Source organism: Scylla paramamosain, chromosome 27 (genome assembly GCF_035594125.1).
Source record: "Scylla paramamosain isolate STU-SP2022 chromosome 27, ASM3559412v1, whole genome shotgun sequence".
NCBI lineage: Eukaryota > Metazoa > Arthropoda > Malacostraca > Decapoda > Portunidae > Scylla > Scylla paramamosain.
The window spans coordinates 8,610,917-8,625,671 of record NC_087177.1 but is presented as its reverse complement, the minus strand read 5'-3'; the positions used below and the strand labels follow the sequence as shown (position 1 = coordinate 8,625,671).

General features: G+C 35.9%; 1 protein-coding gene across 1 annotated transcript; it reads right to left on the bottom strand.

Moving 5' to 3' along the window:
* Positions 1-421: 421 nt before the first annotated feature.
* On the bottom strand, positions 422-11,849 carry LOC135114134 (thioredoxin domain-containing protein 5-like). The gene is made up of 8 exons (XM_064029858.1): positions 11,589-11,849; positions 9,842-9,988; positions 9,346-9,454; positions 8,481-8,612; positions 7,999-8,154; positions 7,576-7,772; positions 7,036-7,168; positions 422-5,872 (listed from the first exon to the last, which is right to left on the bottom strand). The coding sequence occupies exons 1-8, from the start codon at positions 11,735-11,737 to the stop codon at positions 5,747-5,749; spliced, it is 1,149 nt and encodes a 382-aa protein (XP_063885928.1). The 5' UTR covers positions 11,738-11,849; the 3' UTR covers positions 422-5,746.
* Between the last annotated feature and the right edge of the window lie 2,906 nt (positions 11,850-14,755).

Below are 14,755 nucleotides of genomic sequence, written 5' to 3'. Positions count from 1 at the left end.
GCATACAAAACTTGCAGTTCATATATAACAGTTACTTTGAAGAAATATCACACACAGAGTTTATAAAGAATTCTTTCTTCCACAGTATTCTGGAGCATTGCCAAACTTAATTTCAAATGAATGCATCATATTCAAAAACCCAGGAATCATCCCAAATAGTCAGTAGAGGCACGTAAATAAATGCAAAATGAGGACAAGTATGCCTCTATCAGTGCGCCATTACCCAGGCATTTCAACACCTACCATGGATGAAACACTCTCCAGAAGACACATTGCACTAATACTTTCCATGACGAGCTCGTTTCAGGTAATAGTCATTAGCCACACTGAGAACATTGCAGTTAAAAACAGTGTAATATATACTTCCACAATTAGGTCTTCAGCATGTCTATTTCATTTAAAAAGGTGAGAAAAATACATCTTATCAAGGAACTGTACATTTTGTAGCTAAAATTTACATTAACATTTTTCTTCCTATACTTTACAATGCATTAAATTAGAAAAAAAAAATCTATCCATTAATATGTTTGTATTTTTCACTTGACCAATTAAGTACAAAATACACACTAGAAGTAATACCTTTCCTTCTGCCAAAAAACTCCAAGCTTGATATATATGTAATGCTCATCTACAACCTATGAAAAATTACTGTTCAATATTATCCATATCAAAATATAAAATCTCAATACTGTGAATGCACTACAATACCTGCCATTTTGAACTAATATTTATATAAATTCATATGTTCCTTGTATGTTACTTAAAAAAACAATGTAACCACACTAAGTAAACAGTGATGAAAGACAAACTGTATATGCCCATGTGGAAGTTACGTGGGGATGAGGAAGGTGGGAGGAAGGGAGCAAGGATACACCTAGAAAACCTTTCTTTTCTCTAGTACACATAGTTGAGTCAGCTTCCCACACCGTAATTGTTTCTTTAGGGATAGCAAGAGAATCTTCTTCATACACCTGGCAGTGAGACAGAGGCAAAATAATGGCAATCGCACCACATGGCTCTCACCATTACTGTCACGTGACACACAAGATATACAATGTATAGTGATGACAATCATTTTTGGTGGCACTTGACTTGTGAATGTGGTTGCTTTGTCCATTGCATTAGTATTGTCAGATGCCAACCTTATAAGACCTCTATGGAGTCTATAAAATGACAAACTGATGGCTTAGAAAATTTAAACTTACATTTTCTGTGATATTTCTGAAATTATATATAAACTAAATATAGTAGTCACTAATCATTGCCCAGGAATACTATGTTAATATAATTTTCATCTTAATTCCTTGGGTATACAAAATGTTTTTACATTCACCAACTATCACATAACAAGGTAACAGAGGGATTACTGAAGAGAAATATGAATACCTTCTTTGAATATTTTGTACTCCTATGACTTAAGAAATATAAAGCACCAGGAGGGATCTTTCATTTCCTTTTTCTTTCAATCATTTTCTAATACTATCTTATATCAGTGGGAAAGTCCATATCTGTACAAGATTACATACAAAGTATTCCACTAACAATATTCCCTTATTAGACGTCACAAACACTTTCACAATGCTCATTATTTTACCAGAAACGTCCTTGCCTATTACTTGGCAAGTCAGGGTTTGCACCCCACTCAAGTTACTCAAGCTCTTCATTGAGTAGTTATTGTACAGGTTGAGGAAGAGATGTGGAGAGTGCTTGGTGAGGTCACATCCTTGCCTATAATTCAGATTGTATGAACTCTAAGATCTCACAGCTGAAGAGAAGTAGCTGGCAGTCACAAATCCAACACGTGAACTTCAAAATATTGTGTGAATTATATCTGTTCATCCCAGGAAATAAAATAACAAATATAAAATAAAACTGGCTCTTAATTCACTTGCTCGGTATAACTAAGCACTCTCCACATATTTCTTCAACAACAAATGAAAAAACAAATAATTAAGCATCACAGCTTTGTAGTTCGTAAATATTAGGTTCTATGCTGTCAACATTCCTGTATTTTCCTCTGTCTGTACATCCCATTCACAATTTTTTCCTTCACAATTTAACCATCCACATTTACTCAAGTAAAAAAAATAAATTTAAAAAAAAAAAAAATCTGAACACAATGAGAGTCAATTTGTTTCCATTATTTGCACAGTGATGTGCGAGACATATTGTTACAGACAAATCCACTTCACACAAAAATTATCACAAAATTTAATCAGTTGTTTTGATAAATAGACAAATGAAGACAACAATTGACTTAGGGTTTGTGACATTCACCATACAATGAAGTCTGATCCCTCACCACTTGCACCGATGTTCTCATGGTGGTGGTGCCTAATATATGATGTAACAACAGATAATTTCTGCTAGTGGACCACTGACACCCACCTACACATCAAATTATTGGTTAGGGTATATTCAGAAGGACATCAAATAATTGTGAAACACTTCAAGTGTGAAAGAGGTAGAAGGCAGTTTATGGAATGACAGTTTCCTTTCCTCATTCTTTAAGGAACATATTTTTTTGTGGTTCTTACCAACGAGCAAGAAAATTAAATTAAATAAAAAAGTACATTTCTCCTGACCAGCAAGTAATGAAACCAAACTTGTTAACAAAGGTGGTAATAAAATATGCACTGTTGCACTGTAATAAGTTTCCTTGAAAGTTAAAATAATAAATCAGGGTCTTCAGATTTCCATCCCCATTCCCTGATTGTAACTAAGGAAGGATGCATCCACACATTTGGAGAATGTTCATCAGACAAACACTGCTCCCAGATAGCAATAGGAAGAGAAAGTGAGCAATGATGACATCAGAAGTGAGTACCATAGACTAACACTCGCTGCCCTTGTCCATTTGTTCATAGTTTAAACTTCAGATACTGTCTGGTAGGACAGAGGCTATGACATTGCCAAACACACAATTCAAGAAGTTATTCCCCAAGCGGAGCAAGGGGGTTCTAATTTTGTTACTGCACATCTCTACAACCCACCGCTCCCCTGAGCCTTGAAGGGTACACCGATGATTTGGCCAGGAGCACCTTTTGGTATCCATCGCATATAAAAATTGCTATTTTAGACTTGGAAACACTTCCTTTTAAGTAACTTTTGATGGTGCATCTTTCTTATTTTATGATATTTCTTCATGAGACCCACCATTTTGGTGTATTTTGCATATTTTGACTTATAAAGCATGTGTGAATTATATACCATAACTCACTTCATATACAGGATAACCAGTTTTGGTTGACACCATCAGACTTGGCAGTGACTGTAGAATCAAGATGTAGGGTAAAAACTTGAAAAAAAAAAAAAAGTTGAACTGTGAAGATGTTAGAAAAAAAAAGTTGAACTGTGAAGATGTTAAAAAAATTTTAAAACCTGTTTTACTTATGCTCACTATTTTCAACTGTTAATCTTTGAATGGTGAAATATATTATTACATTAAGTATGAAAACTCTTGTGAACACAATAGTGTGATCAGAATACAGATAAAGCTCCACATATTGAACAGTCATTTATAGCAACAAGTCACTTGTTGCAACCATTATGGCAGCGTGACACTTGGCATGGCATGTGCAAACAGGCTCCACATGACAAGGTCTGCAACCCGTCTAAAAATTAGAACCCCCCAGCCAATGGGGAAAGGTCCTTTAAATTACTCTGCAGCTTACAGCACCTATTACCTAGTCTTTTCACAGTATAATCTGAGGTTATTACTTGCTTTTGGTCTCACCTGCCATGTCCACACAGCTAACCATAAGTCTATCAAGGAAAATAACCGCTGTTAATCAAAGTGTATTGACTGTGCTCATGAAACATGAAAGCAGTTTATAGACAGAAGTAAACCTGTTGTTGCAATTAATAAATGGTAAAACATGTTTAAGTCCATCTGCATATAGTTCATACAGTCTGATTCATAACCATGCCATAGTTCATGAAAAATCATTGTATGGCTTTCCCTTTAATTTCTTTCATGCAACCACTCCTTGCACCATTCTCTTTTTTCTCACCTTGTCTTCAAACAGTGCAGCAATTATTATACTGCATAATGCTAATTCATCTTACTGCACACCACAGTAGTAATCTTGTACAGCACTAGACACAGGCAATAACCACATCACTCCCAAGGCCAGATTAACACAGAACCATATTCTTAAATCTCAAGAAATTGGCAACAACAGTTACTGTCCTCACACACATTAATATCTGGGCATGAGCTAAACACCTGCATCTTGACTGAGGACATTGATTTTCAACTTCACAGGACTGCCCAGTGAATGGAGTAGAAACTATGGTATACAACAGCATCTGGTAGCACTGCTTCTTGTCAAATCAGTTTTCCTCAATCCCGTGCTTGTGAAGTCATCCTGCTACACAGTATGATATGGTAACTGTGTTTGTCCGACAAACAGTGTTCAACCATGTGGACACAACATAAGACTATGGTAAAGATGGAAGTAAACAAGCAAATATTATCTTTTTATGTTGGTAATTTATAAAAGGGTAAACAAATTGTAACAAAAATCAGGAAGTGCTAACCTGCTGTCACTGAAATGTTAGTAAACAGTGTATGTCTGTTGTTCAGGAAGGAAGCACCTCAGTAGTCATTAAAATATACCAGTAATTACTCTGCGCTGTTAGTTTAAAGGAAGCACAACAATTGAGGGCACAACAAATCTGCTCTTAACTAAACCTTGAGTAACTCAATGTACTCACTCAAGTAAACACTGCACATCTACATAACATACAATAAGCAGGAACAACAGGATCCAAAGCCACAAAAAATCTTGACAAAACACCAGTACACTGATGTAATTATGGTTACCAGTGGTCATACTGTAAGGTGCAGTCAAGGAAGCTAATGTCAGCACACTTGGATTCAACACAACACAACCTCAGCAGTTTCATAAATTAGGTTTTTTTGTCATGTTAAATTCATGGATACTATTTGACCACATATTTTAAGGTGTAGAACTGTCTAAGTGTGCTGACACTTTATTATGCAGTCATACTTCACATGTATGTCTCCACATGAAATTAAATCTGACATAGTACCCAAAGTTGGACATTGTTCTTTACACTGATGAAAATATAACAAACAGGTTTACTTAACAGAATCAATACATTAGTTAACAAGCATAAATCTTAACAAATTAACACTTAATAAACAAACCCACATCAGAACTCAATCAGAACAATTCAAGCTGTTAATACATTCCAAGCATTCTACAACTACATTTAAATAAAATATAAAGCTTTAACTAACAGTCCTTCACGAAGTATCTGCTTTAAATTTAAATAAATAAAGTTTTAAAATCTTATAAGATGAAAAAGATCCTTAGTTGTCACCACACAGTGTCACAGGATGACAGGTGTTTCATTTATGCATCACACTCAATTAGCAAAAGAGGCTGCAGAAAATATGAGCTAAAACAACAAAAGAATACTTAATTCACAAGTACATTATAAAAGTGGTCAAGAACATAATCATTAATATGCAAAAGGTTGGTATCCTCTAAGACTACTTGACAGCAGAAGAACAGCATCCACATTTGTGTCAAAGTGATGCTTTACAGTGGAAAGTTCATGAAATGAACAAACTGATCATTTACAAAGCTTTCAAGTAAAAACTAAAATAAGATGAATAAAAAAAATGTAGACACAAAATTGAAAAATGTGTTAAAGACAGAAATTCTGAGGTGAATGATGAAGGGGGAGCTAGCAGGTGGGTTACCCAGACCTTTTAGAGTTCATCATGCTCCAGGTTTCTGCTGATGAAGTTCACCATGTCATCAAGAGAGCGATCTCCATTGTACTCCCTGACCTTTGCACCATTCTTGTACAGGAATAAAGTAGGGAAGCCATCCACCTGCACATGGGAGAATTGTCTCACTTACCACAAAAACATATCCACTCTACTGGAAAATATCTCTAGTACTGCTTAACTAAAAGGTTTGGATTAAAAAAAAAAAAAATTATACAGAATACACAGATTTGAGAAGATAATCTGAAAATCTCAAAAAATAAAAAGCAAGAGATGTACATACAGTAAATGCTCAAGTGAATGCAAGATATGTAGGTCCTGAGTACTAACATAATAAATAATTATATTTATATTCATGATAAAGTACGATATTTTACAGATTATAATATGCACTTTTTTCCTGAAAATACCCTGAGAAATATTCATGTGAATGTTGTTAGAGATTAGCTTGGGTAGCTATTCCTATGATAAAACCTCAGTACTTAAATGTTACAAGTATTTTGAATACCACGTCATTCAAATCAACTTCACCTAATATTTTTAACATGCTGTGAGAAAAAAATATGTATACACTATTACTGGTAATATATTCAAGATATTTAATTCATTATAATGGTATATCACCATCTTGACTGTTTGGTGCTGTTTGGTGCTCACCAACTTAAACTTTCCTCAGATGGTTTGGTTGCTTGGAGGTCATATCATATCACCAATATGAGCTAATACCATGAAAAAGAGCCTGTATCATCTGCTAATGTCCAAGTAACTGGTGTTTTAGCTCAGCAAGGAATAGAGGTGGAATAACAACATACTGACTCCTGCTCCACAAGCGCAGTGGCCTGTGTACATTCGTTTTCCTGTCTTCCCCATCTACCCTCACTGTTCTCCCTACAGCTCAAAAGAAATATTATTCCACTGTGCCATAAGTCCTAAAAATGTGATTCCATGTCTTAGGAGCAAATTAATCTGGCTTAAACATACGTTTATGTTTAACCATGTATCAGGACAATGGGCAAATCACCTCTGTCTACGATTCTTGCAGCATATAGCAGGACAATGGCCATCTTGTACCTATATCAAGATAATAAATCTAATAGACAATGTTACTTTTATATTCTAGCATTATTTTGATTTGTAATCACTTAAATGTCTGTTAAGTGAACTCCGACAAAGATAATGCTGAAAATAAAATAAGGGTGCATCTTCCAAGATGCAGTGTCTTGTATGCTGGAAAATATGATAATAAAATAACCACAATTAATACTTACATTCTGTTCATTGCAAAGCTGTCTGTTCACTTCCTGTGTGCAATCCACCTTGGCAATCTTGACTTTATCATGACCAACAAACTTACGGCCAAGTTCATCATAAGCAGGAGCCATGCGCTTGCAGTGGCCACACCTGCAGGGGAAACAATCCTGTATAACAAATTCTTCCACAGCCATCTTTATGACAAAGGCAGCAATACACCAGAGTATCAGTCTATAAGTTGGTAATCTAAACACTACATATACATGAGGCAGTATTTGCCCATCTCTCTGTGCATAGGTATGTCCTCTACAGATATCCAAATACATGTGATATCTACAGATAAATGCAAAAAAGCTATTTATATTGAGGCATGGAAAAACATGAAACTTTTTATGTATACCACAAAATTATCAAGCATTTAGCTCCTACAATCTTCATAATTATTATGTTTACATTGATGTTATAAGTCAAATTAGGTTTTTTTATCTGCCCACTGACTTTAACATGATCAACTAAATGAGGGAAAAAATGTGATGACAAGTCATCACAAGCCATACCAGGGTGCAAAGAATTTCACCATGCTGGTTCCCTTCTCAATGGCATTTTCAAAGTTCTCTGAGGTGAGGACAACAACAGGTGGCTGAGGCTCATCCCTTTGTTCCTTCTGACCTCCCTCCTGGTCTTCCTTCCCCATCATGGTCACAGCAAATTTCTTCAGATCATCATGGCTTCGATCTCCTGCATACTTCTCCACCTGCAAAGATAGATAATACAATATAGCATGCAGACTACAGTCAATACTATGCTTATGTATCTAACACATATATTATTTTTTACACCAGCTGACTACCAACATTCCATGACAAAATGAAGTCATGGTTCCTTAGACATCAATACTCATTTAAATGGATAGTGAACAGTTGATGTATAATCTTCTATTACATAATTGTACATTAAAGTTCTCATGTTTATCAATTTACCTTTTTGCCATCAACAATCCAGAGGAGTGTTGGGTAGCCCTTCACCTCATACTGGGTACAGATTGACTGGTACTGAGTACAGTCCAACTTTCCAATGCTCACTGACTTATCATGTTCAAAGGAGTGGGCCAATGCCTTCCAGGCTGGGGCAAGTGTCTGATGAGAAAATTACAAAATAAATAAATAAATAGAATAAAATAACACTGAATTTTAAAAGTAAGAGTCTTTACACAACATTTAAGAATTTCCAAGATAATAATTGAAAATACCTGCTTTTAAACACTTTTGAAATAAGTTTTATGTTTATTCATTGTTGCCATCAGTTTTGAAGATAAAAAAACAATTCACAAATTTGAAAACAAAACAAAACAGTTTATGAGTACAACTACAAACAAACAAATCTTAGTTTATCATGCATGTCTAAAATTAATTCATCTATACAACACAGACAAGAATACAAGAAAAAAATATATAATTCTCACCTGACAATGTCCACACCAAGGAGCATAAAACTTGATGAAGTGTCTGCCACGTACAACTGATGCCTTGAAGGTGGTGTCTGTGTGCTCCACCAGGCCTGTCACAGCCTCTGGCACGGAGGCTTCCTCACCTTCCTATGGGGAAGCAAGTTCAAACACCTATATATACATTTAGTGTCGTCAGAACACAATATATCCTTAGCTTAAAGAAAAGTAAAATGTACAAACATATACATCACAAAAAGGGGAAAATACAGGCAAAACATTAACCAACTGGTTTTCTTGGTCCTAAAGCCTTGATCAGCCACTTTGTTGCCATATAATAATGATTTTATCAACAGACCTCTGGGTTGGTGTCACAGACCAAAAATAGCTGTGAACCACAGGCCAAAACAACAACTATGCACAAGTATTGTTGTAAATACACATTTTCAAGCAGTGGTGATCCAATAAAGACTACATCTGATAAAACTTACTATGGGTTTCAGGGATCATGTCATGCTATATTTTTGCAACATTCTAACAAAGCATCAGACAAGGATGGCATTCTGACAGAGAATGTTTGAGATCCTGACCTAATTGGAAAAAAAAACATGTTTACAAGCAAAATGTGGATGATTACAGCAACTGTAACAAACTTTGTAAACTTGGCTAGAATACAGAGGCACACACAATGAGGTTATCTATCATCATATATGCACCTTCCTATCTTTACATTGTGATGTCAATGTGATGTAGGGTAAAAGAAGCATCAATCCTATTCATTTTGAGTGAAATATCTGACAAAATGCATATAACTCTCTCTCTCTCTCTCTCTCTCTCTCTCTCTCTCTCTCTCTCTCTCTCTCTCTCTCTCTTTCATACTCACCTCCACATCAGTACCCAGCTGGTCAGCAATAAACTTCTCCAAAGATGCTAAGTCTCGAGGGCCTCTGTACTTGATACCACTTTGCACACCTTTAGCAAACAGCTTCAGTCTGGAAGAGAAAAAACTAAGTTGAGAATCTTAAGTAATAAAAATCAATATAACACTTCTAAGATCTTTACCAGCAACATATTTCTTGATACTTTATAGACCATCTTCCTCAAACTTTTTCTCTCATGTACACTTTTCTAACTTCACAATTCCCTTGTTCCCATCCTTCTTTGTCTTCACAACCTTGCATTTATTGTACACTGAGGTACTCAACTCTATTTTTTTTTTTTTTTTTTTCACTACTGTATTTAGGTACATGCCCATGTCATGTTTGATTCCAGTACCATTTATCATCAACCTCAAACAGCACAAAGGTAAATTCTTCCTTAACTCATAATATACATAAATAATACAAGTGATTAATATGATGAAGCTCTCTTACACTTACGTGGGATAACCAGTCACATCCTGGGAAGAGCAAAGAGCAGTGTGCTGAGTGCAGTCCACTTTCCCCACCACCACCTCAGCCTCATCAATATTGTACTTATTTCCAAGGTCATCCCAGGTGGGGCTTAACCTTTTGCAGTGACCACACCTGAAAACAACAAAGTAGTCAGTGGTTGACTGCAAATCTAATACATGAAACAGAACTTTAATTATGGAAACGGGTTCAAGTTTGGTTGCTCTTTAAGTAAAATGTACTAAAACAACAGCAGCACAGCTACTACTATGCTGTCATTGCTTTGTGTTAGTCCATCAGAGACCAACCAACATTTCTCCTAAAGGTAAATTTTTACAACAGGACCAAATTGTATTTGGAGTACAAAACTATGATATTCATTATTATTATTATAATTATTTTTTATTTCATAGATGATTTTGAATATAAAACATGTCAGAAATACTTTATTTTGCCTCCCCACATCCCCCTATCTTGGGGACTCATCAGGATGTGGGATTTATGGGCAGGGAAAATGGTCATTTTTGGATACTTGAATGGAGATGATAGCTTAAAAGGCAATCCTAACCAAACCTAACCTAATCTAACCTGACCTGACCTGACCTATGCCCATCACCTATCACTATATAACACTATCACTATATCATGGAAACTATTAATTTGCAACAAAAACTTTGATAAAGTAAGTTTCTCAGTATCCATAAAGGTAATCAAAAACAATACTCCCAAATGTATAGAGCATTACGGTACTCTCCTGAAATAATACCCTCTTAAAACATTAAGGAATATGTGTCAACAACCATTAACTATCTGTACACATATAGAAATAAGTCAAACTGAGATGCCTATGAAATTCACCTTCTAACATGATGTTCACTGTACTTATAACAAGAACAGCACAATGACCAACTGTCTAACAAAATACAGCCAGCAGTGAAATATTTACTTGTTCCTCATACATCTTAATAACTGAAGCTGTTTGTTCTTTTAACCAGATCATTTACCCGTGAAGTTTTCTGCTTTCCACTAACTGCTAAGATTCAGATACTTAGCAAGCATGAGATACAAGTATGAACACTCTTGAGACTAAAATAAACAGCAGTTTTGAACAATATATATATATATATATATATATATATATATATATATATATATATATATATATATATATATATATATATATATATATATATATATATATATATATATATATATATATATATATATATATATATATATATATATATATATATATATATATATATATATATATATAAACTATTCTATTTATCATTGTAAAAATGCTACAAACATTATCTTGAATCTAAATATGTATAACTTCAAAATAACTCTACAACCTATTCAGCTTGATGAATGCAGACATTTTATTTACTTTTTTTTTTTTTTTTTTTGCTGGGAGCGGTGTAAATAATATTGCTAAGTACATATCAAAGCTCTATCAATCGGTGAAACCTGACAAATATGTATACTATCACAAATCCTTCCATACGTTATATTCAAATTCTCCAAGAAACAGTGACACCAATGTAAAAAAAAAAATGCATCACGCTGAAAAAAAAAAAAAGCGGTTACATCACGAGACGAATGAACATCTCATTTATGCAAAACAATGAAACTACTCGAAAAAGCCTCCTTATGGCTTACCCTTGCCCAGCACGATGTCCAAACACTCCCCTTGCAAACACACCACCCAGCCCTGAGCACCACCACTCACCACGGAGCGTAGAACATCACGAAGTGGGGCTTGACAGGCACCGATTCTGCAAATGTATCATCAGAGAAATCCACCACCGCGTTAATTTCCTTTTGTTGCTGCTGAGCCAGCGTGACCGCCAGACTCAGCAAGATAATACAAAAGAACATCTTGACGTGGTGATAAGAGGTCTACTCGCAGTGATGTGAAGTGTTGGACTGCCGGGGCGGTGAGGGGATGTGTAGGTGGAAGCGGCTTGGCGGAGGTGGTGGTGGTGCCAAAGTGTTTCCTCTTTCTCAACGGCACTTTATTTTACTTATGTTGTTTTGTAATGCATATAAACTAAAAACAAGCTAAAAAGTCACCTAAACATTCACCCTCTTGATTGTATTTTCATTTCTACTAATTGTCTTTCTCGTGTTCAGTTATAATCATTCAATGAGAAAAAAAGTGCCAGACATCATTATTTAAGTGTATTTACAAAAACAGTAAAACTGGTAACTTCTCCCGAATAATGACACTCTTTATCTGTTATTTTCTTATTTATTGGCTTTAACTTTTACTTTGTCAATTATTCACTGAGATGTAAGTGCCAGATACCACAAGGGTTATTATAATGTGCTCATCTCTATAGCTACTTTTATTTTAACTGCAATTATGCGAAAATTTACAACTCTTCTACCCTAAGCAACTTATTCTTACTCTACACATTAATAACCACATACAGGAAAATATATGAGACGTTATAGTATTTAATTACCAATACAAATGATATTCGGGTATTTAATATTAGCTGAGAGGGAAAGACGGAGGATACGTTGTTTACGGTGTCGACAAGGGTTGGCACGTGCGACAGCCCTATGCCAGAGGAGCTACACAGGGCGAGCGGCGATTGGTGGGACCGTGGGAGTTGCACAGCGAGGGAGAAAAAAACAAGGACTATGGTTGAGTGAAGAGCAGTGAGGTTTAGGAAATTATAGCTTCTAATACATATTGTCAGTATTATATTCATATATTTATTTGTTAAAATTACATTTGTTATTGTATCTCATGGAGTTAATAGGGATGTAAAATTAAAAAGTAAAGACAATAATGCGGGATTCAACGGAACGTCATAAATGGCCCAGTGTCATAATGTTTTGATCTCTTTTAGGAATGCTTGGTTGACGTCGAACACCACACAATATCGGGTGTAGCTGTTTTGTACGGAGGTATTCATGTCATAATAGTATAATACATTTTAATACCTCCGCTTATTTGAGGTGAAGGTAATATGACGATGATTAAAAAATACGTTTCTTATAACTGGCGATGGACAGAACCCGGACATAAATAACACCGTCACGTTTTACGCCACGAGAAGAGTATAGTTAAAGTCATGGTCGGCAATACACTCAAACACCGCGACACACCTCCTATGGTGTTGTGTTGGAGGTGACAATAAGGAAAGATGATTGTAATGAGGCTTCTGGCAGCATTTTCAGATTAGGCAAAGGAATGAAGATTCGCGGTGCATTTCGGGCAGAAATCAACTATAATTTTGTTGCAATAAATTTCAACAGTTTGCTGGCGTCTCACACGAGGTGAACATACCTGAAACGTAAATAGTTTTGAAAATACACATGATCATAGCTTTTCTTTTGGTTTTAAAAGAGTATTGGTATGTGAATCAATTATGGAGATGGATCAATGCAATTTGCATGCCACAAGAAGCTCCTGACCTCGAAAACATCCACTCGTCATCTATTCACGAATCCCCAATCCAAAGAATACCTCATGAGATTTCCATTACCTGCGCCTGAAGATGCCGACTTTTCACAAGAGACCACCTGCGTATGTATATCTCAAGCACGCTGGCTTTTCCCGAGGACATTGCCAGTTCTTTATTTGTCCCTGTCAGATAAGTGATTTTCTGAAACTGCTGTCTGTACAGATACGAGGACAGTTATCCAATCGTCAATTCACCACACGTCTTATAATTTTTTTGCAATTTCAGTGGGTAACTCCATACAGTTTTCACGCTTCATGGCTCAAACAGGACATGGACAAGTCTAGCAAATAACAGTACAAATAGTACTTTTATTCTGACTACTTTAATCTTTATTAGAATTATTTGCCCATTCTATAGATGAAAAGGTGAAAATGATCGGTTGTCACGTAAAACCACGAGCTTGTTGGCGAGAGATCAGGTTCAGCATCACGTTCACCTTATTGGTTGAGAAAAAACAAGATATATTTTCATGTACACATTTTTCTTTTTGTACATTGTTAGAGAGAAGCAATGGCATATCCCACTCCCTCCCGCTGCTGTGTACTCTGTAACAAGTCCTTACCTCCATTCTTTATTTCTTTTTCAGACAAGTCAATATTATGACCAAGTCACGAGTTACGTAGCATATGTCACGAGACGCCCATGCCAAGTTTTGAGTCACGTCATGACTGACACACACTAGGCAAGTCACGGGACGTAAGTTTTTTTTTTTTTTTTTCACTTTCTGATGAAGCTTGAAATTTGGTCAATGATCCTTACCTAATACATCTCTTCATATGATAATAAGGGTGTGAAGAGACTTACACTGACTTATGAATTAAACCATGAATCAAACAAGTTTTTCCAAACAGGAATTCAAGGATTACTACAAAAACAAGCAACAAGAGGTGGATGAATAACAGTATGTGACAAATCATCAGTTGGTGTTGCCATGGTGGCGATGTATGCGACCAGGAAGAATACTATAGATATGAGTTTTTCTTTTTCCACCGAGCAGCTTATTACCATTTGCGGTGAACGACCCGTGGGGCTGATCCAACACATGACCGACCGTCACGAAACAACGATTTAATGAAATGGAAACTGGATCTATCACGCAGATATGAACAATGCATTGCCTTGAATTACACCACAACACAGATCTTACCTATATATACTGCAAGAGGAAAACTTCTAAGATTTCTGTGGACTAAGACAAAAATGTATCCTAGTGTACAAAAATAACTACTCTTCGACTGAATAAGAGGTCATTTTTTCCCCTTTAGGTTTTCTTCCCTGCGTGTGTCCACCCCCACCTTCGTGTTACTGACCCTTGGAGCAGATGACGATAAGCGGGAGGGCTGCCGTCGCTGCAAGTGCCAGCCAACGTGGCACCTGACGCAGCACACGAGGAACATACCATTCACCTGTCTGTATC